This window comes from Ylistrum balloti, unplaced genomic scaffold, assembly GCF_031769215.1.
Source record: "Ylistrum balloti isolate Yb309-2 unplaced genomic scaffold, AGI_CSIRO_Ybal_v1 Utg369722, whole genome shotgun sequence".
NCBI lineage: Eukaryota > Metazoa > Mollusca > Bivalvia > Pectinida > Pectinidae > Ylistrum > Ylistrum balloti.
Genome location: NW_026781941.1, coordinates 944,605 through 964,679, shown reverse-complemented (window position 1 = coordinate 964,679; position 20,075 = coordinate 944,605). Strand labels below are relative to the sequence as shown.

General features: G+C 36.0%; 1 protein-coding gene across 1 annotated transcript; it reads right to left on the bottom strand.

Annotated features, from left to right (window-relative positions):
• Positions 1-56: 56 nt before the first annotated feature.
• On the bottom strand, positions 57-19,944 carry LOC132565424 (PMS1 protein homolog 1-like). The gene is made up of 16 exons (XM_060230065.1): positions 19,813-19,944; positions 16,424-16,583; positions 15,000-15,125; positions 14,179-14,459; positions 13,462-13,584; positions 11,780-11,920; positions 9,805-10,689; positions 8,308-8,403; positions 7,392-7,494; positions 6,617-6,743; positions 6,175-6,247; positions 5,514-5,638; positions 4,349-4,543; positions 3,748-3,878; positions 3,089-3,249; positions 57-260 (listed from the first exon to the last, which is right to left on the bottom strand). The coding sequence occupies exons 1-16, from the start codon at positions 19,942-19,944 to the stop codon at positions 57-59; spliced, it is 3,063 nt and encodes a 1,020-aa protein (XP_060086048.1).
• Positions 19,945-20,075: the final 131 nt, after the last annotated feature.

Sequence of the window (20,075 nt, the reverse complement as noted above, 5' to 3'; positions counted from 1 at the left end):
TTCTGTTTCTCAAGAAATGACAAATTTCTCCATCTAAACAAATGGGTTTATATTCTTTAGCAAGAAAATACTTCTTGTGTCACACCTGACTGAGTCTGTGGTAAATCATCCATGTCATATATTGGGTGGCAAAATGGTCGGTCATGCAGACACACTTGACAGCCATCAGGGAGAATGGAGGACATTTGGTCCTGTAAGTCGAGCACCTCTTCTCTGTTCTGTAGAGGTGGTAACTTCCTGGCCATTCTTACAGCTTCTCCCTACAACAAATCACACAAGGTAAATCATTGTAAATAAACTCTCCTTTCGCTTAGTGTAATTACCTACAGCAAAATATAACGGGACACAACTCTATATGAAATTGACCACGAGATAAAGGGACACAGCTCCATATACAGTTACATTAGGGACAAGATAAAAGGACACAACTCCATATACAGTTGACCAGGTGATAAAGGGACGACATGTCTATATACAGTTAGAAACAAGATAAAGGGACACAACTCCATATACAGTTGACCAAGTGATAAAGGAACGACACGTCTATATACAGTTAGAAACAAGATAAAGGGACACAACTCCAAATAAAGTTCACAATGTGATAAAGGGACACAAGTCTACATACAGTTGATCATGACAGAAAGGGACACAGCTTTACAGTAAGTAGCTCATAAGGGACATGACTCTATAAACAGGTGGTGATGAGATAAAGGGACACAACTCCATATAAAGTTGACCATGAAATAAATGCATACAACTTAAAACATAGTAGAGCATACAATAAAGGGACATAACTCTATATACAGTGGACAAAGAAACAAAGGAACTCTATATACACTGGGCAAGGAGATAAAGGGACACATCTCTCTATGCAGTTGACTATGATATTTAAGTTAATTTTTCTGCACTGGTTGATTACTAATCTAGCTGAAACTGTCCAGGTATCACAGAAATATTTTATGACAAACAAACATATCTGTAAGCAGGACAAAAATTTGTGTTAAATTACAAGCAATTGATCAAAATATGCCGAGATTTAGATTACTGTCTTTTCTTTATTATTCAACACTTAAATAATGTGATGAACTGAACAAAAAGGCCACAACTTTGTCATAAGTTGGGTATAAAATCTTATTCCAGTTTGTAATACTGCCAACTGAAGAGGTAATTAACAAAAAGCTCTTTGGGCCTATATCACTCACTGCTAAAAGAATGGGATGAGTTGCAGCCCTCTGCCCCTATGGTAGGAGGATTGGCCATACTTGGTCAAGATCCTGACTTTCCACCAGCAGAAGAAGGACTCTAAAAGACTTCAAAAATTTCCCATTTTTATACAAAATTGATTCCTTTTCAGCCAAGAATGCTTCATACCAATCATTCCTACAGAGGAGTAGAATTTTAAAGAATTTTGCTTTCTCCCCTATTTGACCCAACCTTGACCACCCTAGACCACCAAGAACCACGTCTATACATAACAGAGTCCTCTCCACCCAAGGGTGATTTAGACCTGTTTTTTTGAAAGCTGAGAATACTGACTGTCTTTTGCTGTTATAACTGTATCCTCGGAATAGACATTTTCCCTAATTTCTATGCATGGCAGGTGACAGGTATACTTCAGGATGTGTGGTAGACGCCAGGTTCAAGGAGACCCACTCCTCAAAATGACCCAGAAAAGTAGTGCACATTGAGTCCATATTTACATAGAGGAACAAGAGAATCTATATAGAACTGATAGATGCTTCCTGATTAAATACTACCAAGTTTCATGTTGTTTCCTCTTATAGTTTTTGCGTTATGTTCCAGACAAAATTCAAGTATGAAAAAAACAAAGGGCAATAACTCCTAAATTATGTAAAATTGAGCTATGGTTCTTATTCACTGCACTTCTTATCAAGATCTACCTATAAAGTTTCATGTTGATATCTTTAATAGCTTTTGTGATATGCTCAAGACAAAATTGGGAAGACAGACAAACGAACGAACAGACAAATTGGAGACAATATGCTTTCTCTTCCATGGAGCATAAAAACTGAGAGGGAAAGCTAAAACACACTCTGTAATGATAACACTTGAAGGTAGTTACTGAACACTGAGAGAGCATGCCTGAGATACCCTGCGATGTTTATGTCATGCCTCAGTTTGGTGTCATGATACCTTATCACTTACTTTGCGTATTGGAGCGACGTAATCAAAGTTGATCAATCTATTTTCAATGGAAACTGATTTGTACTTTGAAATAATAATAATAATCAATTGAACTCTTGCTACTTTTTATCTAGTAGTCAAATTTCCGTTCAAGATGTCATAAATTCTTTATTGTATTTTGCAATTATCTTCCATCTCTGGAGGTCTTCAATGTTTTGCTATCAGTAATAAAGAACCTTTATCAATCACACTGTGTAATCTATTACAGTGCACATTCTTATAGGTAGTTTGTGAACAATGAGAGAGTGTGCCCGAGACACTCTGTGATACCTGTAGATAATTAAGAGGGCGATACAATGAGAGAGTGTGCCCGAGACACTCTGTGATACCTGTAGATAGTTACGAACTTTAAGAGGGCGACACAATGAGAGAGTGTGCCCAAGACACTCTGTGATACCTGTAGATAATTACGAACTTTAAGAGGGCGACACAATGAGAGAGTGTGCCCAAGACACTCTGATACCTGTAGATAGTTACGAACTTTAAGAGGGCTACACAATGAGAGAGTGTGCCTGAGACACTCTGTGATACCTGTAGACAGTTAAGGATTTAAGAGGCTGACACAATGAGAGAGTGTGCTGGAGACACTCTGTGATACCTGTAGACAGTTAAGGACTTTTAGAGGGCGACATAATGAGAGAGTGTGTCTGAGACACTCTGTGATACCTGTAGATAGTTAAGGACTTTAAGAGGGCGACACAATGAGAGAGTGTGCCGGAGACACTTGTGATACCTGTAGATAGTTAAGGACTTTAAAAGAGCGACACAGTGAGAGAGTGTGCCTGAGATACTCTGTGATGTCCAATACCTGTTGATAGTTAAGGACTTTTAGAGGGCGACACAATGAGAGAGTGTGCCTGAGATACTCTGTGATGTCAAATACCTGTAGATAGTTAAGGACTTTTAGAGGGCGACACTGTGACACTGTCTCGGCTCTATTGGTAGAAATTAACTCGAGGACTTCTGCCAGATCAGGAATACCATACACTGGAATGAAAGTTGTCATGGCAACAACGTCTGCTTGTGATGTATCCATCTCTTTATCTACAACAAAAGAAACTGAATGAAATATCTTCTGATGTAAACTGAGGTTTAATTTCAGATAAACACAATATCATAACCATAAAGAATTTATAAAAAATCAATAATATTCCTGCCAGCTAAAAATAATATGGGTTACATGTTTGACCTTGAAATGAGACAATGAAGTCCTAAGTCCTACTTAAGCAATCCTTCAACATCTGTCATTTAAGTGTGACAGTGATGCTCTAATATTTGCATGAACATGACCATGACCCTGACATTTTTGCATGGTACAAACAGGAAACAACTCACCTGGAAACTAGTCACCTGGGAGAATAACTAATCTTGACACAATTTTCATGAATCATTTTGGTAGAAATTGACCTTGATGCTACTAGCATGATTCACCTTGATAACTGACCATGACACTATGTTCATGAATTACCCGGGATAACAACTGACCTTGACACTATTTACATGAATGAATGTCACTGTTCGGAAGATAATGAAATTGCTTACCTGTGTACCATCGAACTTTAAATCCGTTGTCAACAATCCTTTCATCAGTAATAAAGCTATATATGTCACCTGCAAAACGATTTGAATCTAACGACAGGAGACACTCCCACTGGTTTTTCCCACCAACATTCCTGAAAAAGTAAAATTTTACCTAAACGATATCTTCAGATTTCACACTGACTTCATATGTGCACATATCTGTTGGATCATTATAAAATATCTTAAAGTACGATATATCCTACTCAATTTATAGTTTGGAAAAAAGCTCACACCTTATCAATACAGGATACTTAAATATCATTGTCTTGTTAACAATACCTTTTCTGTTCACTATAACGCCTCAGGTCTAATTTTACAGTCTTACAACAAATGACTGTAAACTGTAAATAAGAAATCTTCTTTCTGTAATAATAAGACTCCACTCCACCATAAATTACCCAACAATACATTAAGGGGGTATCTGACATCTTGATGATCCCTAATAATAGATTATCATGGTGGCCAGCCGTCAAGAGAGTGTGACTGAGAAATGATGTCCACATTATTCATTTGTTTTATAATCCCAGTAATCTGATTAAAATATGATTCAACTGTTTCTTACTGAGGTGTGAGTCTGATTGGCTGCTCCAGGGGTATGACTGACAGCACATGGTCCGACATAAGCTGGTGATACAAAACTGTTTCCTGTATTCGATGGCAGTTCAGAATGCAGATTTTCTCGTCCAGGCAACATGTCCATGTACGACAAGACTTCAAATGGCCAATCAGGTCCAACTTAGGAGTTTTTGGAAACTGACTAGGAATGGACATTTTAAAGCGAATTATTTCAATGTCCATTTTCTGCATCACTGTAACCAATTCTAGTCCATATTTTCTGTATATTTCTCTTGTTAGTTTGCTTGATCTTGAGTTCATCCATTTTATTTTCTTCTTGAACCAAATTTCTTTAACTTTGAACAATCTTTGTTTGAAAGTGTGACTATTTACTTTGAACCAAAATAAATATGATTAAAAAATAAAATGAAAACAAGAGGTCCAATGGGCCTGCAGTGCTCACCTGGTATATATGCACCACCCAATTATCATGCCTCTAGGCCTTTATGTTCATGAGACAAAGTCATTTAAATATTTTAACAAATTAGACCCCTGTGACAATGAATACAGATCAAGATAATTTCTTTTTGTAATCTTTGTCAGGCTTCATCTGAGGAACATACTAACAAAATATGTCTCTAGGCTTTTCACAAGCAGAAGTTGTTTAAATGTTGACTCCTGTGACCTTGAATATACATCAAGGTAATTTATTTTCAAAAGCTTTGTTGGGCTATATCCTAGGAACATAACAACCCAATATTGTGCCTTTTAGGTCATGAAAAGATGTCGTTTGAAGGTTTTAATGAATTTGACCCCTGTGACCTTTAATGTAGGTCAAGATAATTCTTTTTTCACAAACATTGATAGGCTTCATACAAGGAACACACCAGTCAAACATCATGCTTCTAGGCCTTGTAGTTCACGAGAGGAAGTTGTTTAAAGGTTTTAACAAATTTGACCCCTATGACCTTGCACACAGGTCAAAGAAATGTCTCTTTGGAAGCTACTTGGGCTTCATCCAAGGAACATACCATCCAGATATCATGCCTCTAGACCTTTTAGATTATGAGGAGAAGTTGTTTAAATGTTTTAACAAATCTGACCCCTAAGACCTTGAATATAGGTCACGCCAGGTAAGCTTAAAAATCCCCCCAAAAAAACCCCAAACAAACCTGACATTCAACTGTCTGGAAAAATTGTTCCGTAAATTCTCCATTGAAAATGAAATGACAGTTTCTCTTTTTGATTTACTTTTCTGTGCTGCCAACAAAAGCTGATCTTTAATGCTGACACCTGCCTGTAAGATACCAGAAAATCACATCGAGATAGCATCAACACTAAGAATGACTGAATGTGTGACAAGATGGTGACTATCTATAATCTTCTATTGGTTACAATACAAGGTAGAAAAACATTTATATGATAAATCAGTTATATAAGACTACCATGACAGTAAATAGTTATAAAAACTTTACAGAAACATCTGTGGACCAAATAGAACTCATTTTTCCTATCTCAATATAACAATTCCATTCTGGTGAAGTAGCATTAACAAGATGTTGAAGTAAGGCAGCCATCTTGAATATTGTGAGAGCCCTATGTCACAACTCTTTAGTGACAGTCCTGTTTGAATATAATTTTCATTTGAGAGAAAAAACAATAACAATATCTGCAAAATTTTGAAATCCATTGCTTATGTAACAGCACTCCCAATTCCTCTTAATAACATGCCTTTCGTGGACTTTGATTCAGTTAAAGTAGTAATACCTTGTAACAAGGTTCTAATGATGCTGCCAGAGGAGATATTTGGACCTCTAACAACTTGTATCTTACCTTTACTGGTTTGCTTTTAAGCTTCATTTTATTTACGAGATTCTTTTCTGGTTTTTTAGGTGAAATATCTTCCCTGAAAATAATGTTAAACTACAGTAATATATAAATTAACAGCAAAGATCAACAAAGGGAAAACATCCTACAACCAAACTTACATTCTCTTAAAGACAAGAAAAAATTCACAAATACTTCCCACAAGCAAATCAGAGCCATGCTTTTATCTATAAAGATTAACAACTTTAAGACAAACTGGAAGCAAATTTTAAAATAATACATCATTTATAGTATTTCTTAGGAACATTTTTTTCTTGTTGCTTGTCTGCAAATCGGACATGATACTGAAACAAAATATATCTAAGAAGTTATCTTTTCAGTGCTACTTGAAATTAACAGAGTTTTTCACAGAAAATGCTGTTGATATGATCACTATAGTTTTCATTACCTTTGTGATTCACATTCATGCCTCTCATGATCATATTTCTGGCGGCTTTCTGGGGACATTTTGTCCCACTGCTGATTCAGAATATCTGTCACCTCATCAAAGCTAGCTGTAGGGATTTCAGCTACCACTGGGGAATAAAAACACAAAAAAAGCAAATCAAACTATCCGAAGACAAAATACCAACCAAATTGTAAAATTGATAATAAAACCTATTGCACAAAAACAAAATATCCTAATATAGTGTTCATTAACTGGTTATACTGTTAAGGTTCTCATAGTGTTCTCATGTCAATGATGTTCATGGGTAAGAGAATTTAGTAACTGAATCAAATTAGTATTGATCTCGAAAGTAAACAAAATGTTAGTGAACTAGTTCATTGTTGCACTAATAGGCTATAAAAGTGTCTAAAATCTGAGTATACTAAAATGAAAATTATCAAAGATATTTGATACTGGATCTACAACTAGTGGACTGCCTGTAAAGTGAGAATTTCTTCCATTCTGAGTGAACAAGGTAATCGTTGCACTAATATGCTTTTCAATTACCTAAAATTCTAGTTCACTAAAAGAAAAATGATCAAATCTATTTTATATTGGATCTAGAGCATTTGGACTAGTGTAGTGAAGCATAGAAAACAAACTGGATCTAGAGCATGTGGACTAGTGTAATGAAGCATAGAAAACAAATTGAAATAAAGAAATCTGATTTAAGTGATTTAAGGGCGGTAGGTAGGATTTTAAACATAATGAGAGATGTATTAGGTCTTGACATTACCATGAGGTCTGTTTTTCTTGACAAAGGCACTGTATCCTTTCTTTGTTTGATCTCTCTGTACTGGTTGACCAGACACCATGTCATACAGAGTGGGCTGGCCTTCCTATTTGTATGAGTATACATTTCATTATTAAAGTAATTGCTACAGAGTCTATAACTTGAAATAAGTATAATGACAGATAACTTAATACAGGGAAACTCACGCCTGTTTTGTCCTACAAAAACATATTTGACCACTGCGACCTTGAAAGTAAGTCAAGGTTGTTTATATTAACAAACTTACAAGCAGTTAGTACCATCATGCTACAGGCTCAATGTCAGCAGTCTAGACCTTTTTTTATTTAGAGAAGAGTCCTTTAAAAGATTTTGACATATCTGACCACTGTGACCTTGAAAATGGGTCAAGGCCATTCATATTAAGAAACATGGTAGCCTTCATCCCATCATGCTACAAGCCCTCTGGTTATTGAGAAGAAGTCATTTGAATGGAAATTTTACGCACAGCGAACGGCGCATGACAACAGATGAAACATGATGGCTATAGGTCATCCTGACCCTTCGGGTTAGATGACAAAAAAAGAGAGAGCATAAGTTTCCTGGTATAACTATCTGAGACAACTTGACATATCATTTAAAATTTAGTTAATTATCAAACAAAAAAAAAATAAAGATACATCATAAAACAATTATATCTCATAAGTTTATATATATAGCCTATATTGAATTTTACTTTCTAAGTAATATAAACAAATATAACAAGTATAATATTAACCATTCATTCAATATCTTAACACATACATTGTGCAAATGCAAATTGAAAGCACTTTTTTCTGAATCAGGGAAATTAAAAGCATCCACCTAAAATCTAAATCTAAATTTAGTTGTTTTATCTTTATATTTCATAGATTCAACAAACCTCTAGAGCAATATTTCTCTTCTTAGTGGGAGGTGAAAGTTCAGTTGGTGAGGTTAAAGGTCGTTTTGAATTCCCTGCTGTCAGTAACATCACAGGCTGTCAGGAAAAAAACAAGGTTTTCAGACTGATCATTATTTTGATTAATTTTTCTTTTGAACAACATTTATTTCACTCTCAATATAAAGTACAACAGTTATTCTTCCAGTAAAAGCTCCTTAACAAAACTACATGGATTACATTCATCAGACTTTTTATTTGAACTTTGATGTGAATGTACGGATTGTTTAATTACAGCATGATAAAATAAAAGATTTAGGAACTTCAAATCACATTAAAAACTTAACATAAACATAAATCAAACTTGACAATCTTAAGACCTAGAACAGGAACATTCTACTCTTTCTTGCATAGTTGTTAACAAGAGATCCCAGAGGGATCTTGGTGCCCGCCATTGTTTCATTTTTATATGCTCTGTGAAAGCTGGATCTTTTCTCTTCTCTTCTCTGTTTCTGCTCTTAATGATTATACATTTGAACATTCCTTTGTAAAAATATTGGTGATAATCTTTACCTGCCAAATCCAAACTAGCACCTGAGAGCCATTTTGTTTCTTCTGATCAGTCCCAAAGTCAAACAAGCACAACGAGAGATTGCAGGGAACATACATGTGAAATTTGAATGATATCCATTTAGAACTTCTAGAAATAGCAATGACAATCTTTACTTAGCAAAATCCAAGATGGCTGCCTGTTGGCCGTTTTGTTTTCCTTATCAGTCCCAAACTCAAACAGGCACAACAAGGGACCTAAAGGAACCTATACAAGAAATTTGAGAAAGATCTATACAGCAGTTTTCAAGAAATAGTGATAACAAACTTTCGACATCAAAATGTAAAGATGGCCACTTGTGTGCCATTTTGCTTTTTCTGATTTGTATCAAAGTCAAACAGGCACAACTAGCGATCAAGAAAAACATTACACATGAAATTTGAGAAAGATCTATGCTGTAGTTCTAATGAACTTTTTTTCTGATCAGTCCCAAAACTACATGGGCACAACTAGAGACCAAGGGGAACATACATATGAAATTAGAGAGAGATCCATCCCTTCCTTTCAAAGAAATAGCAATAAAAAACTTCCTTGAAAAAATCCAAGATGGCTGCCTGTTGGCCATTTTGTTTTTTTGATCAGGCCCTAGATCAAATTGGCACAACTAGGGACCAAGGGGAACCTACATATCAATTTGAAAAAGATCCATCCAGTACTTCTCAACAAACAGTTAAAACAAAATTTGTTTACAGACTGATGGATGGAAAGACGACTGACCACAGACACAGAGCGATTTGAATAAATCATCATCAGAAGAGAACATCATCAGATGGTGGGCTAAAAAAAATAAAAACAAAACATCTATCTTATTAATGTCACTATCATAGGCATAATATTGAAAAGAAAATAACACACAAAATGGTAAACAATAATCCCATGTGCATTTTTACCTGTAAAACAGCACTGCCAGAGCCAACTGACATTTGACCTTTACTCCAGAGTTGACCTCCAGGTGTCACATCTGACTTGCTGTTGTTATTTGTTTGTTTTGAGACAGAACTGACAACTGGTATTTCTTCTCCAGTGTTCTTATCAAGATTAATCATTAAGTCTGTTAAACTATCATCAAACAAATCTGAAGATGACTCTTGATATGATGTTGGATGTAGACTTGGATTATCTCCCTTCATTTGCGAATCAGAATTATCTCCCTTCATTTGTGAACCAGGATTATCCTCCCTCATTTGTGAATCAGGATCACCTTCCTTCATTGTACATAGATGTTCATCATCAGATAATACATCTTTGAAACAGTCTCCAATAATATCAAAACATCCCTTCTGTATCTTCACATTATCTCCACAAAGCATAGTTATTTTTTCTTGTTTATCATTGCAAGCAATAGGTGGTGTTATAATTCTTGTTGGTACACAAGGTACTTCAAGTTCTGAAATGTCACTTCCTCTCACAATTTGATTTGAATGCTCATCACAATCCATAGGAAAAGATTCTTTCCTATAACTAATATCAATTTTGTCTACAATCACCTGATCTTTTACCAAAACACTTTCTGATTGGTCACCATCAGTCGTTTCCATGGTAACCTTAAATACGGGTATCTGTTTATCACATATCTCTGCACTTTTTACAGCAGTAATTTTTGTAATGCTATCATTATGTTGGTCATTACTGGTCAGAGTTAAGTTCAAACTCTGTTCTGAGAACTGATCAAGTAATGTGGGTGAATCAGCCTTTGGGTTTTGCTTATTGTTTGACTGTACTGCTGGTCCATAAATTTCCTCCAGGAGGGCTTGAATAACATTTTCAACAGAAACCTGGAGTAGAAGAACATGAATAGTTTATTATCAACAATACAGATTCTAAACCTTAAAAAAAAACCCACAATATTAAAAATTATCCTTTATTGTGTCGCCTGCAGAGCTGGCGGACACTTTGATTCCCGGGATCAACTTTTTGGCGTCTGCGTCGTTCAACTTACGAAAAAAATTTCCAAATTTTTTTGGTAATGCTTTGAGTTATCAAAATGAAATTTGGCATATGGCTTTTTGTTGCAAGGGTTCAGATTAAGTTTGATTCCCGGCTGTCTGTGACCCTTTTTGGCAGAGTTATGCCCCTTTCAACTTAGAAAATTTTCTGGGAATTTTTTCGCTTATGCTTCAAGTTATAGAAATGAAATTTGGTATTACAACTTTATGGTTGACTGTTACACATCTAGTTCAAGTTCTGGGTGACCATGACACTTTATGCAGGCGACACATACAGTTCCAAGAAACTCTTGTTATAAACACAATGTTTTGTGACCTTCCAAGGGCTCTATTCTCAAACTGCCATCACTTTTATCATAACCTGGTAACAACATATTGTTCAGCAGTAGCACACCCTATCTTACCCTTAAATCATTTAAAACTAAATGCCAAACACAGAACAATAAGAAAGTTATAACCGAAACCGATCACATTCCTTGCCTCGACAGATACTTTACTTTAAGGAAAAAATGCAAGATTTAATCATGCTAAAGTGAGAGAAGAAAAAGACAGAAAGAAAGGAAGGATGAATAGAGGTCACAAAGTAGATACAACACTGATAGTCTATGAAATTCACACCATGACAATTTTCTTTCCTGAAAATTCTCAGTCAATCTGAAGTAATTATTGGTTTTTTGGTGACCTTGAAAACTTCTCAAACCTGAACTTCCAAAAGTACCAGGAAACGTTGTTTCACATATTAAGAATTATAATAAGTTCAATTTAACTTTTTAAAAAGGAACTTTTGTTTTGTTGTTTTGCTGTACAATGTATTAACAAATAAATTGATGAATTTGCACTCTGAATATTTTTCATATCCACTAAAACAAAAACAGTTTACAAGGTGAATTCAGTCTTAAATGTTAGAAGTTGTCAGTACCTGATGATGAAGCAGAACTCGTGTTTTGTTAGGGTCAAGGTTCACATCAATCTCACCAGAGGGCAGCACAATTGACACACAGCAAATAGGCACACGTGTTGCTTCATATGAATGTGAGGAGGCATAACATTGTTTCAATAGCTGAAACAGAACCGAACTCGTAATCACATACAAAATAAAATATCCCATAATACCCTTATATCTATTTATACATTTATACAATTTGGTAGTTTTCTTAGAAATTGTTAACTTAAATGATCAACATACAATGTTCCTTTTCAAAAGACTTCAATTTTGTCCTGCTTTACAAAGACAGTGTTAGCAATCAGGCTGACCATATAATGTCCAGATCTTCTTTTAAATACTTGCGATGAAAGGGATTTGCTTGAGGAAAATCCTGTCAATCTGTGTATACTTTTATATCAGAATCATGTAATCCTTCATAATTTATATAATATATGTGTCGTTTGTAAATCTCTGACAAATTACAACAAGAGATCCCAGAGGGATCTTGGCGCCCACCATTTGAGGATCTGTTTTCAGTTCTTGAAGATTTGTTTATTTTTTTTTTGTGTTACAGGTTTTGTAAATGTTCATGAACTGGTCTTCATTGAATGTACTCAATGATGGCACAAGATAGTTTTATTAAGCACCTATTAGCAAATATCATTTGAAAAAGATCCCAAAGTATTATTAGATAGCAGTCAGTTACAGGTGGATAATGGACATGGTCTTGAATCAATATGATAGAATATCGAAGAAAATATGCTTGTGCTGTATTACTGTCGACATCCAAGATGACTGCCTGTGGGCCAACTTGATTTCAAATCAGTCCAAAAAAAGTACAATGCACAACTAGGGACCAAGGGAAACCAATACCTATGAAATATCAGAAGTATCCATCCAGTAGTTCCTCAGAAATAGCGGTAACAAGATTTTACTTTCAAAATCCAATATGGCTGCCTGTCAGCCATCTTGATTTCAGATCAGTATAATGCACAACTAGGGACCAAGGGGAACCTGCATATGAAATTTGAGAAAGATCCATCCAGTACTTTCCAAGAAATAGCTATAACAAATTTTTACTTCCAAAATCCAAGATGGCCGTCTGTCAGCCATCTTGACTTCAGATCAGTCCACAAAAGGTACAATGCACAACTAGGGACAAAGGGGAACCTGCATATGAAATTTGAGAAAGATCCATCCAGAACTTTCCCAGAAATAGCGGTAACAAACTTTTACTTCCAAAATCCAAGATGGCTGCCTGTCAGCCATCTTGATTTCAGATCAGTCCAAAGGTACAATGCACAACTAGGGACCAAGGGAAACCTGCATATGAAATTTGAGAAAGATCCATCCAGTACTTTCCAAGAAATAGCTATAATAAACTTTTACTTCCAAAATCCAAGATGGCCGTCTGTCAGCCATCTTGAATACGAATCAGTCCAAAAAAGGTACAATGCACAACTAGGGACCAAGGGGAACCTGCATATGAAATTTGAGAAAGATCCATCCAGTACTTTCCCAGAAATAGCAGTAACAAACTTTTACTTCCAAAATCCAAGAATCGCAATCTATGGTACATTTAAAGTGGATCATTCATAGTAAGCAACTGCTATTGAGATCATGACTTTGAAAGTTTCAGCAACATGATAGAATTTACCAATAATTAAAAGTCTCACCTTTTCTATATATTTGAGATTGACTGGTCTTGAGTTGACGTAAATAAAGCATCGATCAGCAGAGGATCGGCTGGTCATTTGAGGGTCACTGTCACAGCTGGGAACATACATTTCTACAAAAATCTGCATTAGTTCCAATGCAGGTAAAAGGTTTGTCATGAATAACTGTTTAATCTAAGATTAATATCTTTGGAGTCTATGCATATATATATGTCCAATTAAGAAAAACATCTCCCTCTTGATTGGTCCAGGAGTAAGTGTTCCTAAACATATATACAAAAAAATGCATTTTTTTTCAGTATATACTTCAGGAGCATCCTTCAAAACTGTTCTTTTAGCAGAGTGTGTCGGGTGGGAAAGTGTGGGGGAGGGGTGGAGATGGGAAGAAAGGGGTGGAGTGGAAGGGAGAACTCCTCTTTATTGAATATTTATATCAAGTAAAGATTTCTTTCTTCTGTATAGATAATGATAAGTTAATTTTGACTGTCCATCTCAGGTATCTCAATTATTCTGTGTATAGCACAAGAACTATCAAACTTCTGATATCAATTTATATCAAACAAAACACAAGAACTCAAAATAACTTTTAAAACTCAGGAACCCATTTGCTTTGATCCCCACAACAACTGCAATACTAGTGCATTGAAAAAAAGTTATTAGGTAAACTTTAAAATATAGGTTCAACTTCAACCTTAAAGTAAATAAATAATTCATTACCTCTGGATCTGAATCTTTAAAACATTTATATTCCATTTGGTTGAGAACGTTTTTGCCAAGAATACCAGCAACAGAGGAACGTAGATCCTGAACAGGATTTTTCTGCCAAACTAGGTCTTTGTTATGACGAAGTGTGATTCTGATGTTAGGAAAGATCAGTCCAAAGGCCATCACTATAGTTTCAACTTTCTTGAGTTCTTCTTTCTTTTTCTTTACATTATTGTACACCTGTCGTCTTACTGGCAGATTTTTAAACAGGTGAGCTGCTGATAACGTGGTCCCTTAAGAAATATACAATTGATAAACAAGTATAATTCAAAATTTTCCAAGAATGATACATTTCCTTTTTGTGCTAAAATTAATTTCATTCCATGTGTTTCAGAAACTAAGAGGTTATACAAATTGTTTCAAACATGACTGGTTTTATTTTTTCTAATGATTTACGAAGATTCTGTTTGATTTAAATTATGCAGCAAAAAGCAAAGCTTGATATAAGACTTGCAGAAAAAAAGTTTGGTTTTGATATATATGTACATGTGTATTACTATATGTTGAAAGTATCTATTTAAAAATGTATGGGTTGTTTAAAGTGGTTTCCCATCCAAGGCATTCAAAATTTATTTTAGAAATCTTTTCATCATATGTTAAGTTTTTTCCTTGGTTGATTTCATACAACAACAAAATATTTCATTTCTTCTTGAGTGTCATCATTCAGCATGGTCTACAATATCTAACAACTATTTTTTAAAACTGAAAATAAATATAATGTACATTAAACACTGCAATAAATACTATAATAATTGTCACAGTTACAGGGGTACCTTTGGCAAGATGTGATGGCTTGGTACTGATTATCTCCCCTTCCCTGCTGATGGTGTAAGTCAAACTGATGTCGTCATTTTTTGTTCTTGTTGTCAAAGAAACATCAGCTACTGTACACAATGAACCTATCAAAAATATTTAATAAATTAATGACAGAAATCTGATGAATTTGAGACAAGGGTTTCTCATTGAAAAACATATAACGCTTTATCTTATTGGCTATACATACAGCAGTAGATGAGCAATCAAAGAGCAATATTGAAAATCATGGCATTTCAAAGCTTCTGTTATGAACCAATTTAATTAGAAAATATCAGCATACATATAAGATACATTGTGGTGGAAATCTGGTACAAAACTAAGTAAATTCCACTGATTAGTTTTGGACAAATGACCCAAATAACAAACCATCACCAGATTTTTTATCATACATAATGGACCTTCCATATTCTTCCTCCAAAATCCAACCTGGTTTTGAACCAGAAATAATACAAAATAATACTGTTGTGCATGCTGTGAGAGTCAAGAGTTGAGGTTTATTACACCCAGTTCTTGTCCAAACCCCTTCTCAGAATCCATAGATAATGAGCTCCTCAAGGTCAGGGTACCTTCTTAATGCCTCTCCTTTAAATCCAGATAATGAGCTGGTCAAGGTCAAATCATCCAACATCTCTCCACGAATCTGTAGCTCAAGTTATTTACCAAGCACCTCTCCTCCAAATTGCTACTGATGATGAACAGCTCAAGGTGTGAGTACCAGGTATATACCCAGCACATCTCCTCAGAATCCATACTGTAGGTACTGAACTGCTCAAGATCACAGTACTCACCCAGCACCTCTTCTTTGATTCCATAGATACGAAACAGCTCGATGTTCAAGTACTCACACAGCACATCTCCTTGAAATCCATGGGTACTTAGCTGCTAAATGTTAGGGTACTCACACAGCACATCTCCTTGAAATCCATGGGTACTTAATTGCTAAATGTTATGGTACACACAGCACATCTGCTTGAAATCCATGGGTACTTAACTGCTAAATTTTATGGTACACACAGCACATCTTTCCATAGGTATTTTGCTGCTAAATGTTGGGATACTCACTAAGTGCCTCCTCCAAATTCACAGTTACAAAACAGCTTAATGATCGAATACTCACCCAGTACCTCCCCTTAGAATCCATACATAATGAACAGCACAAAGTCACATTATCCTTGGAATCCACAGATACTGAGCTGCTCAACGTCAAGTTCTTCACCCAGCACCTCTCCATTGTGTTGCTTAATGATGAACAGCTTAATGTCCGAGTACTTACCCAGCACCTCTTCTCAAATACTGTAGGTAATAAACAGCCCTATGTAAAGAGTAATTGCCCAGTACCTCTCTTCGAAGGTACTGAGCTACTCAAAATAAGAGTACTTACCCAGGGCCTCTCCTCGGAATCCATATGTACTGAGGTTCTCAAGATCAGAGAATGTTGACAGTTTAGATGTGTAGTAGCGCTTAGCTACAAAAGGGACATCAGCCTTTGGTATTCCATTACCATTGTCCCTTACTTCTATTTTATCCAGACCAAAATTCTCCTACCAACAAAAAACCTTTAATTTTAGTCATTTGAGGAGGATTTGTATCAATACCTAAATACTAATACTAATAATTTTAATGCAGAGTTTTAAATTATGTGGCTCAATATAGGGAATAGAGTAAATTCATTAAAATTCCATACTTCCTGTATGAATGAAAGGATATTATCCAAATTAAGTCTGAAGCATTCCTTGGTGAAAGGAGATCAATCTGGTATAAACTTTAGGTCTCAGCTCCCTGGGGCAGGAGGGGTGGGGCCCAATAGGGGAAATAGAGAAAAATCTTTAAAATCCTACTCCTGTTTTAGGAATGAATGGATATTGCCAGATTTCACCTGAAGCATTTTTGGGTGAAGGGAAATCAATCTTGTATAAACGCTAAGTCTTAGCCCCTGGGGTGGGAGGGGCAGAGCCTAATGGGGGAAATAAGAGTAAATTCTTTGAAGTCCAATTCCTCTTGGTAGGAATGAATGGATATTGTCCAGATTGGGCCTGAAGTATTGTTGGATGAAGGGGAATCAATCTTGTATAGAGGTTAGGTCTCAGGCCCCGTTGGGCAGGTAGTGTGAGGGCCAATATGGAAAATAGAGTTAATTCTTTGAAATCCTACTACCGTAAAAACCCACGTAATGTCCGCATCTGTGTAATGTCCGCACCCCTTTTTTGACACAAAAATCTGGGGAAAAAACCCACCTTCCATGTAATGTCCGCGGGTAAAAATGCAAATTGAAGCTGCCGATTTCATTTCACGTACGCTAATGTCGTAATGGCCGAGAGCATGTCGCATTGTGTATAACTTACAGGTACCATTCAAGAATTCCCTTAATTGTTTATAACAACAGTTATTCTCCATAATGGTACAGTAAGCTTACCAGTATGACAAGTCCTCATTTCGATAATTGGTGTTTTGATAACGGTTAGCCTAGCAGTGTTATAAACAGCTTGGGTCGTCTCCTCACCTCGAGTGTGAGTGAGTGACAGCGTGTGATTAGCCAATTAACGATAACTATACAGTAACATGACCCGCCCATGACCCACGGCGCCACTGACCCTACTGACACACCATCAGACGACGAGAACGCCATTTATTACAACGACCAGACAGAGGAAGACAACTTCAACGCCGAGGAGTTCTTCCACAGTGCCGACGACGACTTCTGGGGTTTCGAGAAACGCTATTAAACCGGCCTGCTATGTATTAAGACTTTCTGATAAACGATCCATAATCAATAAAACGTCTGATTATTTATTTTATGTAATATTCTTGTACATGTTATTTATTGTTATTTTGTAATCCAGCACCGAATGAATGGATATTGGCTAGATTTGGTCTGAAGCATTCTTGTGTGAAGGGGAATTAATCCTGTCTAGACTCTAGGTATCAAATCCCTAGGGTAGGACCCAAAAGGGGAAATAGAGTCAATTATTTGAAACCCTACTCCTCCTGTAAAAATGAATGAATATTGACCAAATTTGGTCTGAAGTAATCTTGTGGGAAAGGGCATCAATTCTATTGAAACAGTGGATCCCAGCCCTATCCGGCAGGAGGGGTGGGGCTCAATTGGGAATATGTAAGCTCTTAAAAATCCTTCTTTCATACAAGAGTATTATGCAAGTTCGGTCTGAAGCAATTTCTACGAATAATGAATATGACTTCTGTTTGATCATAAGGCAAGGGCCTAATACGGAAATTTTTTTCAGAATGTATTTGTCATATTTGAAATTCTTTGTTATATGACTAAATAGCTGAATTGGCCTGGTGAGTAATGCAGGTCCCCTGGGCCCCTTGTTTTTTCAAAGTTCTCTTTTACCATTTTTGAGGATGGAATAAAATTGTGAAAATTTTCCTTTTACTGTTGTGAAAATTTGATTTACTGTACATTGTAGAATTTAACTAAACAAAGAAAAACAGTTTGTTCATATCAACCGTGAAAAATATGTCCTTTCTGTTACAAGCTTTTGGTAAAACTGTAAAGAGTTGAATCATTGAAAAAATAAAAACAAGACAACCTTAATTTACAAACTTTCAATCTATGCATAGACTTATGAATATTTTATATCTAATTCTGTCCTACACACAGACTTATGTATCTACATTTATGTCTGTCCTATACACTATATCTATGCCCATCCTGTACAAACTTCTGTAGTTACATCTGTCAATCCTACACACTACAACAATGTCTGTCCCACACACAGACTCATATTTTCCTCTGTGTCTGTCCTACACAGACTGTATCTACATCTACGCCTGTCCCACACAGACTTTTGTATTTTCATCTGTCTGTCCTACACACAGACTTTCATATTATCCTCTAGGTCTGTCTTCCAATCAGACTGTATCTACATCTATGTCTGTTCCACACAGACTTTTGTATTTTCATCTATGTCTGTCCTACACACAGACTTTCGTATTTTCATCTGTCTGTCCTACACACAGACTGTATGTACATCTATGTCTGTCCTACACACAGACTGTTTGTACATCTATGTCTGTCCTACACACTTTTGTATTTTCATCTATGTCTGTCCTACACACAGATTGTATGTACATCTATGTCTGTCCTACACAGACTTTTGTATTTTCATCTATGTCTGTCCTACACACAGATAGTATATACATCTATGTCTGTCCTACACAGACTTTCGTATTTTCATCTATGTCGGTCCTACACACAGACTTATGTATCTATATCCATGTCTGTCCTCTCCACAGACATGTGCATCAACATCTATGTCTGTCCTACACACAGACTGTATGTACATCTATGTCTGTCCTACACAAACTTTTGTATTTTCATCTATGTCTGTCCTACACAAACTTTTGTATTTTCATCTATGTCTGTCCTACACACAGACTTGTGTATCTATAGCTGTCCTTTTAGTATTTTGCCTTGGTCCTTCTCAACAGGGAGCATAGTCATGCATTATCTGATGGGTTCTAAATATCTATCCACGACTCTTATCTTCAGTTTTGTCACAGATTGCCAGAACCCTTCGGACTAAGTCTTGCAGACTCACAAAAATATTTCATCTTTCGCTCGCCTTACAAGTCAAGTATGCATTTGATTGAGATCAAGCATCTCTTTTGGTTACATGCTAAAAAATATCAGACGTATGAAACACGTGCTATCGACATTAAACTTGCCTAGAAAAAAATACGCCCTCACAACCCCATTTTGATTACTTTGATTGTTGTCAAATATAAAAGGATTATCATAGGAAGTACCAATTTTATATCTAGAGATGTTGATTCAGCATCAATTGAATTCTCTAGCAATTCTTTCACAACACTATAAATTGATGTGATCACTTGAGTGCTTCCCAGAAGTCTGATGGTCGACTGGGGTAGCTCTCGCATCCGTGGTTTAGACTTGGCCATAGCAAGGCAATGCACGTGTAGTAAACAAACTTTCCCGCGTTTGTTTACTACGGAAGTGGAAATTTCGGAATTGTCGGGATTTGATATAAAGTCTAGAGCAAATCCCTTAC